We start from the raw sequence: 24,488 nt of genomic DNA on the forward strand, positions 1-24,488 counted from the left end.
AGATTTTTAAAATTAATTTCGAATTAAAAAAAAAACGAAATTGCCAATGGTTAAGCCGTTGGCCAATCGCATGCCGTCACGTCAGCCTGCTCAGCGGCACGGACGTGCTCTTATTATCGAGCAGTGTCGTGCCGTCGGCACGTACGGACAGCTGCGCAGCGGCGGGCAGCGCATGCCGCGCTGTCGGCACGGACTGCGTCCGTCTTACGGACGACAGCTGCGGATGCTCTGACTATACTGATTTATCATTAAAACCCCGTGTCCTCCATATATGGAGACTACTTTTAGTGGATGAAGGGAGTACAATTTTTTCATTAAATTCTTGGTTTATCTAATAGCCTCAAACTTTGTGAATTAAAATATAACTTTACTAAAATTTGCAATTGTTCCAAGATAATTGTGCACCCAACTCTGCTTCCACGTCAATTAAAGCTACGAACCATCTAAATATCAAATTTTTAGACGTCAATAATGCAAATTAAGCAATGTGGTTTCAAGTCTACCTAGATGACAACATTTTGAAGAATCAATATTTTGTTTACGTCGGAAACATTGTGCTTAAACTATGAACAGTTTCGCTAAAAAATTACTTCATGGAACAATTATATTTAGAATAATGTTTAATTAGTAGTGCTTAAAATCGTACTCTCTATGTCCGACTCAAGCAGTCCACATTGAGTGGCACGAAATTTTAGGAGTTGTTAGATGAAATAGGAAAGAGAGGTTTTATTTCTAAATATAGAAAGTGAACGTCTTGAATGTGACAAATTAAAAATGAAAGGTGGACATTTTGAATGTGGTTGAGAGAGTATGAGATATGTCAGAAATCAATTAAAAATTGTGATTTAAAGTAATATTTTTTATGATGCAACAAATTCATGATAGAAGGCCTTCATTGAGTCGAGATCCAACTTTAGACCATGTTTATTAGCAACCACCCAACCCAAACATCCACTTTTTCAATATTTTATTCATTTCTATATCCTCCACATTATCTTCCACATTATCAATATTCATCTAGCCCAACCACACATATTTTAATGGTCTATCAATGACCACCCAACTACACTATTATATATTTATTTTTATATTATTTTTTTAATAATATTATTATTACATGATATAGTTATTATTATACATTTATAAAAAAACCATAATAAATGACAAGCTAAAAATTATAAAAACTAACAAATAAAAAACATAAACTACAATAATTGAAATATGAAATTGAAAATATATAATTGGTGCTCATATTTAAGATGAAAACTAGACATTCAATTGCTATTGCCGAATATTGCCCATATATGCTCAACCAAATCACCTAGCAGAACTTTGTGAGTTTTTCTATTTAGAAGTTGGGCTTTATTTTTCATGTAAGAAGCTAGACTCACAATCCTATTCATAGAATATATGAAATCATTATTCTCATCTCCATCTTCATTTTGACAATTTCTTTGTCCAACTCGATCTTCAATAAATTCAGCTGGATCACAATAGTTCGAATACGTGCTTATTTCGTCTTTCACTATCATATTGTGCAAGATTATGCAAGCAATCATTATTTTTCCCATAATATCACGATCCCAAATAAGACATGGACATTTGATAAAAGCAAAAAGAGCTTGCAAAACACCAAAAGCTCACTCAACATCTTTTCACGCGGACTCTTGATGTTGAGCAAACAATTTGTGCTTCATCGTTTGTAGACCTGGAATAGATTTGACAAATGCTACCCATTGAGGATATATGCCATCAGTGAGATAATACCCCATATTTTTTTCGTAGCCATTTACCATGTAAATGACCTTCGGTGCTCGACCTTCCAAAATATCATAAAAAACAGGAGAATGATCAAACACATTAATATCATTTCTCGAACCTGGAGTTCCGAAAAAAGCATGTCAGATCCACAGATCTTGAGATGCTACTTGTTCCAAGATGATTGTCGGACTCCCGCTTCTTCCGAAATATTGTCCAGCCCATGAAGTGGGACAATTCTTCCATTCCCAATGCATGCAGTCAATACAACCCAACATTCCTGGAAACCCATGTTGTTCGCTAATATGAAGAAGTCTTGTCAAGTCTTCTTTGGTGGGCTTGCGCAAGTACTCATCACCGAAGTTAGAGATTACACCTTCAACGAACTTGATGAGAGATTTGCGAATGAGTTGTGTGCTCATTCTCAAATATTCGTCATGCAAGTTGGCCACCGTCCCGTAGGACAACATCCTCATCGTTGTTGTACATTTATAAATTGCAGACATACCAAGCCGACCAGTAGTATTACGCTTTTGAGCTTCCACGACTTTCTTCAAGGCTGTCGTCATCTGGCTGGAATCGCGATGAACCGGTGCTATTCAATTTCAATTCCCACTTGGGATTGTGTCACATCACGTTCCCAAACACCTTATGGTGAGTAAACTTACTCTTACCATGGAGTCGTTGAACGGCTTTCTCAATATCCTCATTAGATCAGCTGCTCGTAGCTCGATCGTGCACATGCTTGTATGCACCAATCCACTTGGGGACATTTGGGTTGAGTCGTTTGTATAGCTGCCTCAATGACTCCAAACTCCTTTGTTCACCCATGTTTGGATTTTTTTTTTCTTTTTTTTTCATATAGATCAAGAATACTTAGCCATAGATTCACACTAGTTCGGTTGGTACCAACAATTGTATTTGTGCTGATAAAACACCAAGCAAACATTAGTGCAATGTCTTCTTGCTCACTCCAACCATGTGGAGCGTTTGAAGTGTTCATGTTAGTTTGAAATTGGCTAGAATTTGAAAAATCATTAAAGCTAGAGAAATAATCTTAGGAAGGATTGAAATTTTGGGTTGAATAAAAATTTTGAGAATCTGAGAATATGTTAAATAATTAATTATACCAAAAGAGAAGGATTATATGAGGAGAAAAGATAAGACTTTTTTTTGTGCAAAACTATAGCAAATGTGGTCTCTATTTATAAAGGATAAAAAATTATGAATTTTAGTATAATTTTTATAATTATTTAATATAGTATTTTCAAAATATATAAATTTTAAAAGAAAACTATCAACCAATGAGAATGTGCCATTTGGCACAATCTCATTGGTTGAATCATTAGATAAGTTGACCAACCAAGCAGTTGGTGTGTGGTTGCCTCCAACCTGACCGAGATCAAGGAGAGAGACCGATCTTTAAAATCATTTTTTTAATGCATAATGAGGTGGCAGTCGAGCCTCCTCAACCGATAAACATCGTCTTAGAGTGTCCACTATAGCGCTGGACAAGTCTAGCCGCCGTTGGGGTAGGACGCGGGCGCGCCGAGCACTCGGCGTGGAGGGGGCGTTGACTGCGCGCCCTATTGCACGGCGCCGCGAGCCGTGGCGGCCGGGAAACATTTTTTTAGGCTGCCCGCGGTGGGAGCCGCGGCGTGTCCACTATTGTACACTCTCTAGGGTCGCTTGTCGACTTGTATTTAAGAATAGCATGGTTTGCTTCATAGTAATAACTTGTATAACACTTCAATTTCCAAACCAATTCCACTTGCACCACCTGCAGTTGGAAATTCCGGTTATTTACCAAACTTCTGTTACTACCAATATGATGATTGAGTGTAGAGAAATTACCAAATTTAATAAAGAGTGAACTACAAAAATGGTCCCTGGATTATGGGTTTATCTCGCCTATAGTCCCTGGACTTTAAAAATATCGCCAGTAGTCCCTGGACTAAGGGTTTATCTCGAAATTGGTCCTTTTGGCTTTTTTTGGTACGAAAATACCCTTTGATATTATTTTGGGGGGTTTGGGCAATTTGGTCTTTTTACACTTTTAACATTTTAAATCTGATATTATTTTAGTTATGTACTAACTTTGATATTATTTCAAAATTATCATTCTTCTTTCATTTTGTTATCCTTCACTGAATTTTTTTTTATTTCAATATTAGATTTAATTTTATAAAATTAAATTTAATATTTAGATTTTTAAATATCAATAAATTTTTTAATGAAAACTATTAATTCATGGACACTATAAATATTGATTAAAACTATTAATTTTTGTTATTTAATATAATATTCAATTGAATTGAAGAAGTACAGAAAAATAATATTAATCATGATGGAAAAATAAGAGTTATTCTATTTAGCCTCCGTTCGGTTGTTATAATTGCTTATCATTAAATATTATGAAGTTGACTAAAAATTTGATCCTACTTAAAATTTTTATATAGGAGTATTTTTGTTAAAATTTTCTAGTAAATTTTGATTGTTTTCAAATTAATAAACAAAAATTATATTAGTCTTACATTAGATGCATATTTATTTCAGAATAAATTGTGTTATATAATCTATTTATGATTAAAGCTATTTAAATATTGATTAAAACTAAGGCGTTGTCATACCTTATTGATTACATAGTACTATACACTATCAAATATTGATTATAACTATTAATTTTTGCTATTTAATAATTTTTATAATTAAAAAAATTTATTGATATTTAAAAAATAAAATTTAAAATTTTATAAAATTAAATCTAATATTGAAATTAAAAAAACAAATTCAGTGAAGGATAACAAAATGGAAGAAGAATGATAATTTTGAAATAATATCAAAGTTAGTACATAACTAAAATAATATCAGTTTTAAAATGTTAAAAGTGTAAAAAGACCAAATTGCCCAAATCCCCCAAAATAATATCAAAGGGTATTTTCGTACCAAAAAAAGTCAAAAGGACCAATTTCGAGATAAACCCTTAGTCCAGGGACTACTGACGATATTTTTAAAATCCAAGGACTATGGGCGAGATAAACCCATAGTCCAGGGACCATCTGTGTAGTTCGCTCTTTAATAAAACGCAAAATGTATGATCACATTTCTATTTTATATACCAAAAGTAGTCTGTACCTATTATTATAGAAATCTATTTTTAAAATGAAAAAGATTTAAGAGTTCGAATAACAATGGTAGAATTGAGAATAATTTGCACATTATTAAAAGTCCAAAAAATCAATGGAAATGATCAAGATTGAAAGATTTCCTGGAAAAGTTCACTAAAATTTTAAATAATATAACGTCTGATTCGGACGTAAAGGAAAATCATATAACGCAATGATATGAAATCAATAAATGAGAAGTGTATTACCTCTACAAAAAGAAGAAAAGTAAATCAAGTCTATAAAAAACACCATATATATATAATAGTCGAACTTTCAAAGATTGTTTCTTACCGAAACCAAATTACAAATACTAATAGTACTTAAATTGGAAATGGAAACAATAGTTTTCCCTTTATTCATAAGTATCAACAAGTATTCTTCAAAGCTATTTCAGGAAAACTATGATAACTCACGTTTTATATATCAAAATTGGGGGTATAGACAACACATTTTTGTTTAATAGGAGTATATATAAAATTATATAGTGCTAATTTTTATATGCTTTTTCATTTGGAAGGTGTCTCCTGTCAGTTGGCAGTGGGTGTAATTGTAAATCCATCTTCTCTCTCTATTTCGTCGGTTTCCATCAGCCATTCCCTCCTTTATTTGATTGGATCCGATTTGTTTCTCTCTCAATCTCTTTCTCGATTGCGTGCGCTGGCATCGACAATCATCGATTCAATTTTGTAGATCCACATCGCCAAACCGCACGCACCGATTCCGACCCGGATCCGACATTGTATGGCGGCGACACGGCGGCTCCGGGAGCTCCAATCGCAATCCGGCAACAAGATCTGCGTCGATTGCTCCCAAAAGAACCCCCAATGGGCGTCGGTCTCGTACGGCATATTCATGTGCCTCGAGTGCTCCGGCAAGCACCGCGGCCTCGGCGTCCACATCTCCTTCGTCCGATCGGTCACCATGGATTCGTGGTCCGAGATCCAGCTCAAGAAGATGGAGCTCGGAGGCAACGACAAATTCAACAATTTCATCTCGCACTACGGCGTCCCAAAGGAAACCGACATTGTTGCCAAGTACAACATGAAGGCTGCCGCCGTCTACCGCGATCGCATCCAGGCGCTTGCCGAAGGAAAGCCCTGGCGCGATCCTCCGGTTGTGAAGGAATCGTTGAATTCGAATAAGAATGGTTGCAATAGTAAGCCCCCTTTGAGTGGCAGGAATGGCAATTCCGGTGGTGTTGATGCGGGGTGGGATAGTTGGGATAGCTTCGACGACGGCGGGAATAGTAATATCAGGAGAAATAATACGGTAGGGGATTTTAGGAGCGGCGGTAGTGGCGGCAACACGCCGTCGCGGTCTAAGTCGTCGGAGAGCATGTATTCGCGGGCTGAGTTGGAAGCGTCCGCGGCGAATAAGGGGGATTTCTTCGCGAGGAAGATATCGGAAAATCAGTCGAGGCCGGAGGGGCTGCCGCCTTCGCAAGGTGGAAAGTATGTGGGGTTTGGATCGACTCCATCGCCTGCTCCTGTGAACAACGCCGATGGGGATGTCCTTTCGGTTGTTTCTCAGGTTTAGTTGTGAGCAGTTTTAGTTATTGTATGTGGTGTGAATATGGTTGTGATGGTGGATGTCATTTTGCTTATGCAGGGATTTGGCATGCTATCAATGGTGGCTGCATCAGCGGCGCAGTCGGCCGCCAGCGCTGTTCAAGCTGGAACCAAGGAGATCTCCTCCAAGGTAGTGCATTTTTGTTTTATCTGTATTTTTTTGATAGAAAATGATGCAACATTGTTTGTACATTGACTCATTAGATGTGTATGTAGCATTACATGCCCGTTGTTATAGAATCTTTACTATAGTTAGAATTTCATTTGCTTAATACTAGTAAATAAATTGCTTGATGTTGAACAATAATGCTCCATAAATCTAGAATGTTTGAGGTGTATTTACCTTGTTCCAAAGTTGAGTATGTGACTACGGTTAAATTTGAGTAAGTTGCATATTGATCCCTCTTTTGACAGGTCAGAGATGGGGGTTATGATCACAAGGTGAATGAAACTGTCAATGTTGTTACTGCAAAGACATCGGAGATAGGGCAGAAAACATGGGGGATGTTTAAAGGGGTTATGGCTCTGGCCTCCCAGAAGGTTGAGGAGTTAACAAAAGAAGGCTCTGGCTGGCCGAGAAATGAGAATGAAAATAATGGTTATTATCAGGATTCTGTACAGGGGTCTAGAGGATACAATTCTTCTTCAGTTGGAGTGCAATCATCATCGAGTCAGCATTTTAACTCTGTTAGCTCTGGTTCATGGGATGATTGGGATGCTAAAGACAGCAACAAAGAGAAGTCACCAAAGGAGACGACTTTACAGAATGGGGATAACTGGGCAGGCTGGGGGGATGACGGTAAAGATGATGGATTCGATGATTTTTATCAGAGTGCACCTGATAAGAAGTCAGTGGGTTATAATGGAAAAACGGACAGCAACTGGTCGGAGGGTGGGTTTATATGAGGTTAGAGCATCTCATTCCCCTCCTCCCTGTGTATTTGATTTTTTCAGATTGATCACTATAAACCATTTGTGGTGGGTTTGTGGATGAAAGTGGTCTACAATTGTAAAACTTCCTGTAGTGGACCTGCAGCGCCCAAGATACTGTACGGATTACTTATTTGTGTTGCGAAGACAATTTTTTCCCATTCTAAGATTTATTTAGACTGCATTGAGATTTGCATTTATGATAGTTGAGTTTTGATTATATATTCTCTGTACTTATTGTGATCTACACTAGCAAGTAGCTACATTGAATTCTATACATCTTGCATTTATGATGGCTTGGTTTATTATATGTTCTATGTACTTATTATGATTTACACTAGCTACATTGAATTCTATGCATTCTGCTTTATTCTCAATATTGAGTTGCTTGTTTCTATTTTAGATTATTGGCTACCTTATGCCCATTGATATGTTGAATGGCTAGCTTTCTGGAATCTTTATATGGTTGAGTTTTGGTGTTCCATTAGATTGGTTACTGATTACATAACATAGTTCATTTTTTCCTACAGCTAGGCAAGTTGCTTCAAGCTAATCTAGAGTTGATGGTACAGTTAATTCTCATTGCTGCTTTCACATCTAACTCTAAAGCTGTTGATTTTAATTTGCTTGAAAGTGCAGATAATGATTAGTTCATGTTGTCTCCTTTAATTATTCTTATTGGAGCTTTGATCCCCCAGTTAAAAAATGTATAGTTCTTATTTATAATTGTGTTTCTATACTAATTTTAGGTGGAATTCTTGAGCACATATTGTGTTCTGTGTAATTTTAGGTAGAATTCTTTGCATGCCTTCCCCACCACAGTGAGCTCGAATTATGCGCTTTGTGTGATGCCCAACCACTCTTTCTCTCGATGTTGTTAGTCCCTTTCTCTACGGCCCTCACCTTGCCATCCCAATCAAGTTTTTTGACATTTTACGAAATACTATATCATACCTAGTCTTCTATTTCAACAACTTCCATGAAGATGGTTGTGCTCTGTTTTCACTATAAGGTCGAGTTTGTCCACATAACTTAATGACGGTGATCCCTCATCCCGGGTGATCTGGCATCATACTTGTACGACTCCAGAGCTTCCTTGCTATCTGCCTTTGCCTAAGAGAGCTATGCACACCCTCTGTACCTGCTCATCCCTGCTGCAGCCCAACGGCCGCACTGACTCCTCTCTAACTTATCACAGCTGCTCAATTTTATTATGCAAAATGACAACTTATATCTTAGATTAGATTTACTCCGTAGTTGTTATTCTTTATTCTTTACTCACCATGTTAATTCTCATTTTGTCATTTCAATATGTCAGTTCTGGTTAGGGATATTGGCTGTCATGAAACTTTTTAAAAATTTATTTTTTCCTAAGAACTTTAAATTTAACATATAATATCACAAATTAAATAGTTGTTGAATTTTTTCCACTGGCGACAAAATTCGGTTACACTTTAGTGGCTGGTACTAATCCAGTTATTAGTTTGTCAAGTTTTTGACCATATTAATGTTACAGAAAAAAAATAAATACATATATAAGCAAAAGAAAATGTGTCCACTTGGGAGCATGTCTTCATATTGTCAAATTATGTTTATGTACTTATCATACTTGGACACTAGACTGAATAATATAATTCCATTTATGGTTGGGGTTCCGATTCTTTTGAATATAGTACTAACATAATTTTTACAGATAACTGCCCGATCTGATATAACTCACCATCAATTCGTGATACTTTGTAGGTCTATTTGTAAAATACATTTATTACTAATTAAAAGATCCCTTTTATTTAGTTTCTATTCTTAAAAAATCTACCTATTTTAATTTTTTTTAAATGAAAAGAAATTTAAAAGCTGCTTCACAGTAGGTTAGAACTCGAGAGTTTTGACCTCGAGCATACCACTAGGCCAATAAATCTTACTCCACATGCACACATGCAACTAGCTTTTCTATTATTTATCCTAGGAAGTAAAGAAAGTGAGTATAACATATGAAATCAATCACCAAATGACAGTAATCTCAACGAAGAATTGAAAGGCAAGAAATGAATCAACACATGACAGTAATCTCAACGAAGAATTGAAAGGCAAGAAATGAATCAACACGGCATTCAGCCAATTTGGCCTAAGTGCACGGGAGGACTCAGAGCAATTGTATTGATATCAGATGAAAGATTACAAGCGTACAAGAACCAGAAATTCACACACAAATTTTCACACAATTACAAGTCGATCACAGCAGAAGGATCTACTAACCAATGTGAGACAATAACACCAAAATTGAGCTGCACCTTCCGATCACAAAGATTCCCTCTCCAGCCTTCTTCTCCGACTGATTCTTGAGTCAGCTCTCTGGTGTCAATCTCTCAATCAATGTGTTGTTGTTTTTCTAATTCTCGCCTCTTAAGGAATGAGTATTTATACTCAGCACTAAGTAGAAAAAATCCTGAGCTATGATCAAATGCAATGCACCCTCACGTACACCTCACTTACTCATTTAATTGACGCTGTGAGATGCACAAAGCTAACCTAACAAGTAACAAACAAGTAGTAACAAGAAACAAGTAACAATACTAGTACTATCATCCAACCAAAACGAGTAGTACACAGATCATACATGATATAATAATACAGTCTGCGAAAAAAAAAAAAAACCAAAATAGCTATAGCCAATCAAGAACTATGTTCCTAATTAACTAGTAACAAATCTATTCATGCCAAATTGAGTTTCTGGTCATGGCCTCCCACTGGCCTCTTTGAGAGCGACAACTCTTGGCTGATAGGTCGTTGAACCACCAGCACCGAGGCAGTGACGCCTTGGTAAGACGAGGCCAAGACGTTTCCGATTGGGCCGAGCTCTGGATGCTCGGCCGCTGCAATGGTGGATGAGCACGGCGTGCCTTTGCCCACTATTATTAAGTCGTAGCCACCGTCTCTCCCGATTTCAATTACGTCATCCACTATTTTGATAGCTGTTTTCTCTATCACTTCTACTCTCCCTTCCATTCTATGCAACAATTTCGCAACTGCTACTTCATCATTTTCCTAAATTATAAACGTACTCCATTATAGTTATTCATTTATTTAAATGAAAACATAATTATAACTGTATTTAAGAAAATATAATTCGCATGAGTACTAGCATATTTTTATTACTAACTCGTTGATCACCTTACCTTAAATTCAGGCGCAGTGATCTTTCCGGTAACGGTGTTGGTGAAACTTATGACCGCCACCTTCACCGCCGGGTGCTCCGCCATCCTACCACCCAACTCCAACGCCTCTACGTCGTCCGTCCCTCCGAAAAACAAAACGCAGACATTTTGCACCGCCGTGGAATTCGTAGCGGCGGGGCCGTATCCACGGTCCACCATCACCGCCACCGTGCACGGCGCCTCCTTGAGAACCCTCTGAGCGACGCCGCTCCACCGGTAGCCCACAGTCTCCACCACGTCGTCGCCGTCGATTTCCACCCACTGCTTGTGAAAAGGCAGCACTATCATCGCCACCGCCTTCTCCTCCGCCACGTGGCATATGTCTTCATGCATCGTCGCCAACGCCGACACGGCGGTCGCCGGACGGATGGTCACGCGCCCGAGGCTGCTGTAGGCCTGGAAAGCGGCGGCGGCTCGGTCGGCCAGGTGAGTTCCGGCGCGGCGGAGGCGATTGATGAGAGGGAAGCCGTTTTGTGTGAAGCGGCGGACCATTATGATGGAGGAGGAGCGCTCGGTGAGTTCGACCAGATGCATAACGTATACTTTGAGGCGGGAGGATTTATCGGCGGACCGAGTTGACTCGGTGAGGTTCACGAGAGAGGGGATGTTGGCAGGGCTGTGGACGCACGCCAGAATGCGTAATTCGCCGGCGGATGCTGACTGCAGGCAGCGGTGACCGGTGGCAGCATGCTCTGGTTGATAGATGGCAATGACGGCCGGGGTGGTCAAGAAGGTGGTCACCAGCGCCATTAGGACTAGTATGGCAAACGCCTCCTCGTTCAAAACCTGATTCATTTGGCCTTAAAGATCATACGTTCTCCATTTAAAAAAAATAAACACGAGTTTTAATGAGAAATTAGTAAAATAAGAAAATGAAAGAAAATATGATTAAAATATAAGAAGGAAAAAAGTAATACTCCCCTCCGTCCCTTACCATTTGACTTTTTAAAAAAGGTAATAGAAAGTGGTTGAAAAAGTTAGTGAGACGGAGGTTCTACTTTTATATACTTCCTTTATTCTCTCATGGTCGAGTTATTTTTCTATTTCAGTAAGTTCCCTCATAGTTGATTCATTTTCATATATAGTAGTAACTTTTTTCTCTTTCTTCCTTTATTCTTTATATTTTATTCACTTTCTATTTTATTTTCTTCACTTTTTTTCTATTATTTTTTTATCTATTTATTTAAAACACTCAACATCACTTTTTTAAACTCCGTGCTAAAAGTTTCGCCTCAACTATGAAAGAATAAAGGAAATATTAGTTTTATAGTAAATATGAGTAGAATGAATCAGTGGAATATGGGTCTATTACAAAAAATGATAAAAGTGAAACGTGACAAATTTTTATAAACGAACAAAAATAAAATAAGTGATCATTTTTAAGGATGAGAGGAGTATTAGAAAAGGAAAAAGGAACATTTTAAGAATTAAGAAAAGTTTTCGATTAGATTAGTTTCAGTGTGAATGGAGAAAAAAATTTACTCAATATTTTTCACTACAAACTTTGAAAATGGTTTTAAAAATCACAAACTTTCAAAATATGTACTAGTAATTTTCCCAACTCTATCCGAATGAAGTACTTTTAAGGGATACTCCCTGTCTTCCAAGGAAGATGGCCCCTTCTTGGACGGTACGAGATTTTATACAGCTTTATTTTATATGTTAAGAAGAGAGAGTAAAGTAAGAGAGATGAAATAAAGTAGAGATAAAAATGTTTCCATTTTTAGTATTGGGTGATCTTGGTTGGGATAAACCAAAAAATAAAGTAGGTTATCTTCAATAGGACGGAGGGAGACTTATTTGACTTATATGGCTTGCTGTGATATCCATATTGCGCTGAATTATAAATGAAAAAAAGTCGGTTTTGACAACCTAGTTATTGATTTTGATGTTAAATATGTGCCTTAAAGTATATGGTTTCTAAAAATTACTAAGAAGATGTATGAGTGCAAATAATAATAAAAAAAGAATATTCAAAGTTCATGATTTATGAGAATATACTAATTCTACTTACCTTCTTCTCCCTGCCAATATTAAGAACAATCAACTCCACCAGCCCTTTCGTATTCATCAAAACGCCGAGCGTAATCGACTCCCTCGCCGGAATCTTGCACATCCTCGCCGCCACATACGTCCCGATTATTTTTCCGGAGCACGCGGCCGTGATCACCAGCCCCAGCAGACCCCACGCCTCGACGCCTTGGATCTTCGTCACGTCGGTCTTCAGGCCGCTGGAAGCGAAGTAGAGCGGCAGCAACAATCCGGACACGAAGTCCTCGATCCTCGCCACCAATCGGCTGGCCAGATCTCCGCCTTTCGGAATCGTCAAGCCGAAGACGAAGGCGCCGAAGATCGAGTGGAGGCCGATCAGATCGGTGACGAGGCCCGCCGCCAGAACGCCGCCGAGGGTTAGGCAGATGTAGGCCTCGTCCTCGGCCGTGCCCCGCCGCGACGAAGAGCGCCGCTCCACCCACGTCATCGCTGGCTTGATCACTACCATCATCAAAGTGACGAAAGCGACGCCGGATAGTAGCACCCATATTGAGATCAACGGGCTTTTTTTCGGCCCGTCGCCTCCGTCACCTACCAAAGAAATTTGTAATGAATGGATAACAAATCCTCAAGTATATAATCCGATCATAGCAAAAAAAAATTCCATTTTAATATATTCACCAAAATTTATCACTGTTTATAGTAATTAAGTTTCCCTGTTAGATTTTATTATAATTAATAATATGTAAATCACTTTTCTCTTGAAGGTATCATGATTATGGGAGGATATGTTGAATATAATGTGTACAATTACATAATTTAAGATTGTATCTTAAAGTTTTTAATGCACGTAGGATTTTATAATAAAAAAATGATAGACTAGTGCTCATTTCTTTTAAGTTTAGTATGGAAAAGGGTGTAATGAAAAGATTAATTAAATTATATGAGATCCTAAAAAACATGAGGCCATGCAGTACCGGCAAGAGCGACGGCGAGGGCGAGAGAAATCCAGGCGGCGACGTCGTTGAGCGCAGCAGCAGACATGGCGGTCTCCCCGACATGCGTGGTGAGGAGCTTGAGCTCGGCCAGGACGCGTGCCAGGACAGGGAAGGCCGTGATGGAGAGGGCCACCGCCATGAAGAGCAAGTAGGTGGCGAAGCCCACCTCGTCGGCGCCCTCAATTTCCCTGCGGAATACGAACGCCACCCCGACGCCGAGCACGAAGGTGGCCAAGATCCCCGCCGCCGCGATGGCTGTGGCTCTCCACCCGCTCCGCCGTATGGAGCTGAGGTCGAGCTCCAGCCCAACCAGGAAGAGGAAGAAGAGGAGGCCGAAACTCGCCACCGATTCAAGAATCGGCGCGCCCCATTTCGGGAAAATCCGGTGCATGTATTCTTCATTCCGCCCAAATAACGACGGCCCTAGCAAAATTCCGCCCTGAAAAATGTACAAGTTTTACATACATATATACTATATTAATATTAGTACATATAATATAGAGAAGGAAGTGTATACATACGAGCATCTCGGCAATGACTTGGGGTTGACGGAGAGGTTTGAGGAAGACGGCGAGCAAACGGCAGACGGCGATGATTAGAGTGGTTTGGAGAATGAGAAGAGGGAGAGCGAAGTCTAAGGGGTTGTCGCCTTGCCAAACGCCGTTTGATGATGTTTTGATTGAGCTTACATTCACTGCCATTTTTTCTTCACAAATTAGTTAATTTCAGTTGTATTGAGAATCTTGATTTCGTTGGGTTGTATATATAGTAGTGATGGTGCAGCTCTTTGGACTTGGTATCTAATTTTACATATGCAAATGACTAATTCTACATAAATATTACTCCCTCTGTTCCCAAAGAGTATGAACAATAGGTTTGGCATGATTTTAATAAATAAGGAGAAAAGTAAAAGAGAGTGTGAAAGGTTAGTGAAAATAATGTTAGTGAAGAGTGAGGTCCACATTATTTTAGTGGTATAAGTTGTTAATAATAATAGTATGAGTTGTAAATAAAATGATGTGTATGGATAATAAGTTGTTTGACTTTTTCAAAATTAGAAAGTTCATACTATTCAAGGATGGACGAAATAAGAAATAGTTCATACTCTTTGGGGACAAAGGGAGTATAACATCCTACTCCCTCCGTCCGCCGATAGATGTCCCATTTTTTATCGGCTTAAGTTTTAAGAAATTGTTTGACTTTGCAAACGAAAGTGGTATAAAAAGTTAGTGGAATGTGGATCATACTTTTTTGTATTGATTTTATAATAAAATGTAAGTACAGTGAGTTAGTGGAATGTAGAGATCACTTGTAAAAAATAAAAGCGAAATAAGATATTTATTGGCGGACAAACAAAAAGGAAAAAATGAAATATTTAATAGCGGACGGAGGAAGTAACAGTTTCTAATAGTACTACTTTATATTGATAAATAAATAGAAATTTTAAAGATCTTGTTACTATGGACTTAGAACTTGAAACTTTTAATCTTGAGCATTAACCATTCTACAACTAAATTGACCCACGCATAAACCACCGACTTATTTAGTGTCATATATAATTATAATACAATGCAAAAATGATTCAGTTATCAAATTTACCGTTATTCAAATTTCAATTCCAGTGCAGCTATGACTTTACATTCCTTTAGTTATGCTTTGCATTGCACAATGACTAGAGAGAGTAGGTTTTCCTACTTTAATTTCTCGATATGTCATTTTTCGAAGATTGGAGAATTTTTTGGTATGAAGTGGGGGATTACGTTGTCCAAAGTCAATGGAACTTTATGTCATATATTTACTGGAATGCTCTGGGCAATCATTTACTTACTCGCATCCTCTGTACTGCGTCTTCTCTACTCTACTTTACTTTTTTTTCTAGTTTATTTTTATTTTTTTCAAAATGAATGAAAAATAATATGCTTATATTAATGAGGAACGGAGGGTTCTAGGTCGCAACAAATATTATTGTGTAATTGTGATTTACCACTAAAAAATATTCTGTTGGATTGCAATTGTTTTATACAGTGTGTACTTTTTTAGATGTATTTTGAATTAAGCTGGTTTGATGTGTTCGTAATTTTTTATTTAGAAAAATGTATTTCCTCCGTTCTATAGATATAGGTTATTCGAGGATAATACGGATTTAATGTATTATAACGTGTAAAGTAACAGAGAATGGGAAACGTAGTTCAAATTTTATATCGGATGATGGGGTCCATAATTGATAAAGTAAACGATCGAATGAGATATGTTTTCATAAATGAATATAAACTATTTTTATAGGCCGGGCAAAAAGAAAATAGAGCATATTTATGTGGGACAAATGAAATATACAAAATTTTAAAAAAATACATGAATACGGACGATATGCCAACAACACCGGTGTGTTCATAGTAGCTGATGATCTCATGGGATGTGTAGCATGACAGTTTTTTTGTGTTTGTGTATCTATGAATATTATTACCATAAAATTATATACTTGGATTACTTTTAATAAAATATACTCCTACTTACATACATTTTGTAGGTGTTGGGAATTAGATTAATATATTATACTCTCTCCATCAAAAAAATAGAGCAATTTATGTATGACATGGGTTTTAATGTAGAATTGGTAAAATAAGAGAGAAGGGAAAAAAGTAAGAGAGCAGGAAAAAAAGGAAATGAGAAGTAGTGTTAGTGGAATAATGTGTAGGTTTATTATTTATTGAAAACTTTCTATAAATGAATGTGTTCTATTTTCTATGGACGGCCAATAATAGTAATTGTGCTTTTTTTTTTCGAAGGGGGAAGTATATTTGATTATGGAAGGTTGCTATAACACCTACAATGTGAGCGTACCTTAAAAGCTGAAACTAGTTAGCTATGACTATTATAAGTTAGATCCTTAAATATTCAAATAATTAGCTCGAGTTAATAAAACGGTAAGAGAAGGGAGAATTGAACAGAATAGTACAATTAATACTTTAATAGACGTTACCATTTACGGTGCAAACCAGATCATCCAAAAACTGATAAGCTATTAAAACTTTATAATATACAGCTTTCGACTGGAACATGTCATAATAATGGTGGGACATTTTCGTTTACGACCGGTGGCTTGATGGTCAAGATTGTTGGAATCTATACGGGTCAATGGACTTTAACCAATTATAATTCCAATGAGACATTTAATTTTGTGAAATTAAATGATATAGCGTCGATCTATGTTCGGAGTAGATGACCGTGGTATATTCATTTTCTCAAATTCGATTCCCGGTGAGTGAGAAATAATGAATTAAAGTTGGGCAAAATTGCAAACTAAATGAGCTATGAGGGAAGTTTAGAGAATAATTAAGAAAATTAATTATCTCACATTGGAAGTTACAACCTTATTAAACAAGTATTTAATAAGAAGGATTATTAGATGTAATAATTATAGTGGACTAAGATGGGCTGTAGAGCCCACACGCGCGCGCCGCCGCCACGCGCCCTTGGACTTGGACTTGGATCTTGGCAATTGGTCTTGGGGCTGTTCTTTGGGCCTGGTCGTGGGCTTGGTGCTTGGGCTCGACCCAAGGCTAGTGGGTCTAGTTCTTTTTAGACCACCACCGTTTCCACATCAGCGAGCCAAGCGGGATGACACCTCGTCAAGATGACGCGGTAAAACTAACGTGGCTGATGAAGGAACTGGCAGCGGAAGCGTGCGGGGTTTTTGAATTCATAATTTAATAATTAATCGAACAAATAAATCACATAATAATCAGATCTATTTAGCAGATTATTTAGACAAAATCTATTCGCGTAATTCTCACATGTATCATGCTCATAACTTGAATTAATCATTCTTTAAGTATATTGAAACCTAAAACATGCTTTTCTACGGAGCAAAAATAATACCTAATTAATTCTCCAAAGAATTGATGATGACTAGCTGCTTCTCCACGTGACGCTTTGAATAATAGACCACGGATCTTCTCTCTGGTTCCCGAACTGTACTCCAATATCAGTGTGTGCTGATCTCACCGGAATACTAGGACTTAAATAAAGAAGACAGAAATTCTACTCCACGGAGGAGAGGAAAATTCGATCCCTACTAAGAGAGGGGGACGAAAATTTTAGAAAAAATAATTGTGTTATTTTCTGTCTCCTTTATTCTCCTAATTATATTAAGTTCCTTTTGGGCCCAAACAGAGATCTATGGAAGGTTTTGGATATGAGCTCATCCAATTTACTTTTTACTAATTAAATTGAACCCACAATTTAATATAAGCTTTCATTGGAATATTACGAGCAGCCACTACAGAAGTAATATTGAACTCTGCCCATCCAAATCCAAAATTATAAGTAATCCGGGTGTCCGTTTTAACTTTCATTTCCCGCGCTTAAGATAAAATTGTCCATTAAGTAATTAATTTCTTATTAATTCCAAGAGTAGACTTAGCATGAAACGCTTATTTATTATTCATAGAGTGATCAAACTCCAACTAGCTAGTTTCCGAATAATAAAACCTTGTTTCGCGCTCCTCTTGAGGACATTATCAAACGAGACTCACCTCGCGCACGATTCAATATAATAGCAATCCTAGCACCGCTAGATATTAATCACCACTACCCAATATATCAGGATTATTGGGTTACGAAAAACCCACACCATTTGATAAGTCAAAGTAATGCATAATCAATACCGTATGCTCAATGCTAACCTACATTGATTAAGAAACAAATATTTATCAAGACCTCGCCTTTCAGTAGATAGCACAAAGACAAGTCTTGCTGTTAGATCCGTTCAGTGCTTTACCACACCAATGTCATCTTATTTCAGTAAGGCTTAGAAATATGCGGACTGACATTGCAACCTTTCACGATTGATAGTCTAATTCCATCAAGGTCGTGAAATTCTTCTTCTTCTTTGTTTAGGACTGACCGTGTTACCTTAAAGTGGACGCCGCCCACAACCGGTCTACTAAAACAAAGACTTAGACTTTGTTAAGTTAACTTATACATTTAAACATGCAATTAACATCCATTAAATGTAAAACATAACAACATTATGACAAAAATAATCTGTTTTATTCCTTGGAAAATAAAATAAGAGTTTTACAGTATTCAATAACTCGAAACGTGATTTCTAGTATACAAACTCAAACAATCTCCCACTTATACTCAAAACACTTTCGAGTATACAAAAATGTGCTAACGTCTAATTCTCCCACTTATACTGAAAGCGGATTGAGGTCTTGTATTAGTCGAACTCTCATTCCTTCAACATGGCTCTCAAACGGCTTGACCACTAATGCCTTCGTGAAAGGATATTCCAGGTTGTTTTCTGACTCAATCTTGACCACTTGTATGTCTCCTCTCTGCACTATATCTCTAATGATATGATACTTCCTCTCTATGTGCTTGCTCGCTTTATGAGCCCGTGGTTCCCTTGAATTTGCCACAGCACCATAATTGTCACAATAAATGGTGATGCTCTTGGGCATATTCGTAACCACACCTAAGTCCAGAAGGAAGTTCTTAAGCCATACAGCCTCTTTTGTAGCCTCCGAAGCGGCCATATATTCGGCTTCCATGGTAGAATCTGCAATGCATTTCTGCTTTACACTCTTCCAAATTATAGCTCCACCTCCTAAGGTAAACACATATCCGAAAGTTGATTTTCTCGAATCTACATCAGCTTGAAAGTCTGAATCTGTATATCCTAAAGGATAGAGCTCGGCTGCATTGTAAACTAGAACATAGTCCTTACTCCGATTAAGGTACTTGAGTATGTTCTTTACGGCAGTCCAATGTCCTTGGTCCGGATTTGATTGATATCTCGCTACCATGCCAACAACAAAGCAGATATCAGGTCTAGTACAAAGCATAGCATACATGAGACTACCAAGAGCCGATGCATATGGTATCCTTCTCATCACTGCTATCTCAGATGCTATCTTTGGACACATATCTTGAGATAAATGGATGCCATGTCTAAAAGGTAAGAAACCTTTCTTGGCATCTTGCATGCTAAAGCGTCTAAGTACTGTATCGATGTAAGATTCTTGGGATAAGCACAACGTTCTCTTTGCACGGTTCCGAAGAACCTTGATTCCGAGAATGTGTCCCGCATCACCCATATTTTTCATCTCGAACTGGCCGGACAACCAAGTTCGTACTGATGACAACATCTTTTTATTGTTTCCAATTAGAAGAATGTCATCTACATATAAAACTAAGAACACAACATTTCCTTTTTCAACCTTCTTATACACGCAGCTTTCATTAGGACACTTTTCGAATCCAAACTTTTGAACAGTTTGATCAAAACACTGGTTCCATGATCTAGATGCTTGCTTGACGCCATAAATGGCCTTCTTAAGCTTCCAAACCATGTGTTCCTTGCCCTTTACCACATAGCCTTCAGGTTGTTCCATGTAGATGGTCTCCTCAAGACTCCCGTTTAAAAACGCAGTCTTAACATCCATCTGCCATACTTCCCAATCCATGTAAGCTTCTATAAACAAAAGAATACTGATCGATTTGAGCATGGCTACTGGGGAGAAGGTCTCATCGTAATCGATGCCTTCCCTTTGGGTATTACCCCTTAGCCACTAGTCTTTCCTTAAAGACTTTAACTCGTCCATCAGGTCCACGTTTACATTTGTATATCAACTTGCTCCCAATGTCAGTACAACCTTCGGGTAGGATAGACAAATCATAGACGTCTTTGTCTACCATTGATTGTAGTTTCGAATCCATTGCTTTCACCCATTCACAATGATCGACATTTGCCTGCACCTCTACAAGATTCCAGGGATCAAGTACATTGTTGTCGAGGAGTGATCCATGCACTCTCCCAAACCAATGTATCTTTCGGGCTTATGAGATACCCTCCCACTGTGACGCGGCACTACAACATTTGGAGTAGTAGTTGAAATTTCTGGAATTGTTGTTACACTAGGTATTTGTTCTTGGTTAATGGAACTTGTGACTGATGTTAGCTCTTCAAGAGCTATCACACTGTTGGACTTATGATTCATTACAAAGTCTTCCTCTAAAAATGTGGCATGTGTGCTCACAACGACTTTCTTATCTCGGAGACTATAGAATTCATAAGCTTTCGATCCTCTAGGGTAACCTATAAACACACATACCTCCGTCCTAGATTCCAGCTTAGTTGGATCTTTTTCCAACACATAAGCCGGACACCCCCACACTTTGAGATGTTCTAGATTTGGCTTACGCCCAGTCCACAACTCATATGGGGGAACTGATTTAGAAGGTAAGTTGTCTAATATATGGCTTGCTGATAGCAAGGCATGTCCCCAAAATGAAATTGGTAACCGTGCATAACTCATCATCAATCGGACCATGTTTAACAAGGTCCTATTCCTTCTTTCAGCTATGCCATTCTGCTGGGGTGTGCCCAGCGTAGTCAGTTGGGATTGAATTCCCGACGATGATAAGTAGTCCGAAAACTCGGCACTTAGGTACTCCCTCCGCGATCAGATTGCAGGCATTTGATACTCTTGCCATGACGCGTCTCTACACTAGCCTTAAACTTCTTGAACTTGTCAAAAGTTTCAGACTTGTAGCGTATCAAATAGACGTATCCGATTTTCGAGAAGTCATCAATGAAGGTGATGAAATATCGAAAACCGCCCCTTGCCTCGGTTGACATTGGTCCACACACATCAGTATGAACGAGCTCAAGTACTTCCTTGGCCCTATTACCCTTTGACCTAAAAGGTCTCTTAGTCATCTTGCCTTGCAAACAGGATTCACATCTTGAAAACGGTTCCTTCTCAAGACCTTTAATAAGATCTTGATCAACCATAGCATGAATCCTTCTTTCGTTGGCATGACCAAGTCTAAGGTGCCATAAGTACGTTTCGTTCATTGAAATTGAAAGTTCTTTTCTTTTCTTAGAAACTCTCAATGTAGCATTGAGTTCTGATTTATGTTGATTAAAGTGTGTAGAAGTGATTGTGTACAGATTGTTTTCCATGATACCACAACAAATATAAGAACCATCTTTCTTAATAACGCAATTGTCATTAAAAGAAATCGAATATCCATCAAAAGACAATTTAGAAATTGAAATTAAATTTATTCTAAAAGAAGGTATCAACAAAACATTCTTCAAAATCAAAAATCTATCACTACTAAAACGTAAATAAACGTCTCCCACTGCAACGGCCGCCACTTTAGTAGCGTCGCCAGCTGGACTTCGATCTCACGATCATGTAACCATCTTGTCACCTGCATTAAGTCAGGATCAAAACATATATGATCAGTTGCTCCAGTATCAATAACTCACGTATGAGTAGATGTCGAAGCCAAACATGACTCGACTACTAGAGCATGGTGCATACCTGTAGCCTTGCCCTTCTTAGGACAGTTTGGCTTCTAATGACCTTTCTCTCCACACTTGAAGCATTTTCCAGTAGGCTTCTTATCGACCTTCTTCTTCTTCTTTCCCTTGGCATTCTTAGCTGCAACTGGGTTCAGCGCCTTTTTCTTTCCTGCGCGAGGCTTAGAGCCAGAGGAATTAGGTGTCAAACTCAGCATAGCTACCTTAGCTTGAACCATGAGGTCCTCCGTCGACTGAAGCTCATTCAGCAGCTCAGCCAAAGTGTAATCCCGCGTGGTCATCTCGAAATTGAGCTTGAACTGCTGGAAGCTAGGGGGAAGACTCTGAAGGATTATAGTAATCTGGGACTCGGGATCGATCGTCCCTCCCAAAACCTCAATCTGGTTGAGGTGGCTCATCATCTCGAGGACATGTTGCCTCACAGATGTGCCTTCCTTCATAGTCTTCGTCATGATACTCCGAAAGGCTTGAGACTTAGCCGTTCGATTCTGAGTACCAAAAAGATTTGCAAGATTTTGCATAATCTCGGCGGCAGTCGCCATGGCAGAATGCTGATGCTTGAGTACTGAAGACATAGATGCCAACATGTAACACTTAGTCATCTCATTCGCCTTATGCCACCGTTTATGCGCATTCTGTACTCCCACCGATGCGTTAACAGCGGGAACTGGAGGCTGTAGAGTAGTGAGCACAAACTTGTACTCTTCTACTGTGAGAACGATATCCAAATTTTGTTTCCATTCTATGTAATTTTGGCCCTCGTGTTTGTTTTCTTTGAGTATTGTAGAAAGAGGATTAAAAGACATCTTGACGGATTTTATTGCACTGCAAACAGAAAAATTTACTATTTGTCATAAACTTATGTAAGGAAATTGAGTAGATTAACCATAAAACTTTTCAAAATCTTACAACAGCAAAATTAAAATTTTGTACCCTCCAGAGGAGGTTAATACGCATTAAAATTTTGGCAATTTTACTGGTCACAACACCGACGAATAGTCCAGAGACCATAAAATGGCATGGCCGCCTAATGTTGCCTAAGCACGACCATCAGATTTAGAATTACAGAATTTTATTTCTATAACACACTCCCATGACAATGTTCATGTGCTGATAACAAAATCAAGCTATCTCATAAATTCTGATTGAACCCTGAAACTCGTAGTTCTTTAGGATTAATGTCCCCACAGAGCAGGTGGCGATAATATTAGGAACCACTTTCTAGTTCATTCTATTTATTATGTGAGAAGTCCGCCCTTATGAACTTACTGTTTCGTAGGATTATTGTCCCCACAGAGTGGGTGGCGATAATATTAGAAACTATGTATAAACTTTAAGTTCATAATTATCGCTTAGATATTTGGGTTATGGTTTTTCATTAATTATCCTTTAGCCTTAAGGCAGACTAAGACTAATTAAATTCTGTTGGTATTTAATTGACTGAATAATTAAATATTTTATTATCTTTAAGTATCTTGGTTTAGGAATTAATTAATTCTTAGAATTTAATTCTTATTCATGTATTACTATAAGATATATCTAATATAAATTACATTATTTAAATCTTAATTAATCATGAAAAATTAAATTCAAAATATATCCATGTTCAAGATTAGGAAGAAATAATTATATTATTTAATGTAATCTTACGTATCTATCCTAATAAGGATTCTAGATATATAATATTTAAGAAATTATTAAATTATTCTTATATATATCATCTACGATATAAAATATTCCATAATTATAGAAAATAATGAAAATATTCCTAAAATCTAGGGAATTCTTCCCAAAATATTTTATTTCATTAAATAATATTATTTTTTAATGATATCAATTTAGGAATTAAATAATCATTAAAATATTCCTTCATCGTTATCTCATCATACGAGGTTTGCACGCACGACGAACGACGAAATTCCGGCGAGTTCTTGTCAGAATCTGGTAGCCCAGCGTCTCGGCCAGCAGCGCACGTTCGCTCTCGGCCTTCCGACGCGTCCTTGGGCTCGGCTTCTCGACACCATGGGTGGCGCTCCGTCTCGGCCAGCAGCATACACGGCTGCGCCGCTGCTCTCGGCCATGGGCCCCGCCCGTCTCGGCGTCGATCTCCGTCGCTCGCTCCAACTATTCCAGCCATCGTCGCACGTTGACGCGCAGCGATCACAGCCAGATTCTGGAGGACGTCGGACCTCCCGCCTAGGGTTAGGGTTCGACGGCTAAGCGTCTCGGTGGTTCTCGCATGAACCACCACGCTACGCCTACCATCGCTGATCTCACATTGGGCCGCCGCCTAAGGTTTGCGGATTTGGCCGGCGGCGCGCACGAGCCCACGCTCATCTGCGCGTCGCCCCATGACCGTCGACCCTCGGCTCCCACTACATCGACAACCCTAATCTCCGAACAAGCGTAGTGGGATTCGTCTCGGCGCAAGCGCCGACGGATCGCACGTCTCGCGTGATCGAAAAATTCAAGTTCTTTGATTCGATATTTCTTGAGTTCATCATTTATATAATTAACAA

General features: G+C 38.3%; 2 protein-coding genes across 2 annotated transcripts; one reads left to right on the forward strand and one right to left on the reverse strand.

Moving 5' to 3' along the window:
* Positions 1–5,416: 5,416 nt before the first annotated feature.
* On the forward strand, positions 5,417–7,645 carry LOC125201079 (putative ADP-ribosylation factor GTPase-activating protein AGD6). The gene is made up of 3 exons (XM_048098987.2): positions 5,417–6,455; positions 6,534–6,623; positions 6,908–7,645. The coding sequence occupies exons 1-3, from the start codon at positions 5,667–5,669 to the stop codon at positions 7,397–7,399; spliced, it is 1,371 nt and encodes a 456-aa protein (XP_047954944.1). The 5' UTR covers positions 5,417–5,666; the 3' UTR covers positions 7,400–7,645.
* Positions 7,646–9,974: 2,329 nt separating this feature from the next.
* Positions 9,975–14,377, reverse strand: CHX20 (cation/H+ exchanger 20). The gene is made up of 5 exons (XM_048098985.2): positions 14,150–14,377; positions 13,608–14,067; positions 12,653–13,221; positions 10,600–11,424; positions 9,975–10,468 (listed from the first exon to the last, which is right to left on the reverse strand). The coding sequence occupies exons 1-5, from the start codon at positions 14,327–14,329 to the stop codon at positions 10,136–10,138; spliced, it is 2,367 nt and encodes a 788-aa protein (XP_047954942.1). The 5' UTR covers positions 14,330–14,377; the 3' UTR covers positions 9,975–10,135.
* Positions 14,378–24,488: the final 10,111 nt, after the last annotated feature.

Source organism: Salvia hispanica, chromosome 2 (genome assembly GCF_029641045.1).
Source record: "Salvia hispanica isolate PSC_SH4W2 chromosome 2, Shi_PSC_v1, whole genome shotgun sequence".
NCBI lineage: Eukaryota > Viridiplantae > Streptophyta > Magnoliopsida > Lamiales > Lamiaceae > Salvia > Salvia hispanica.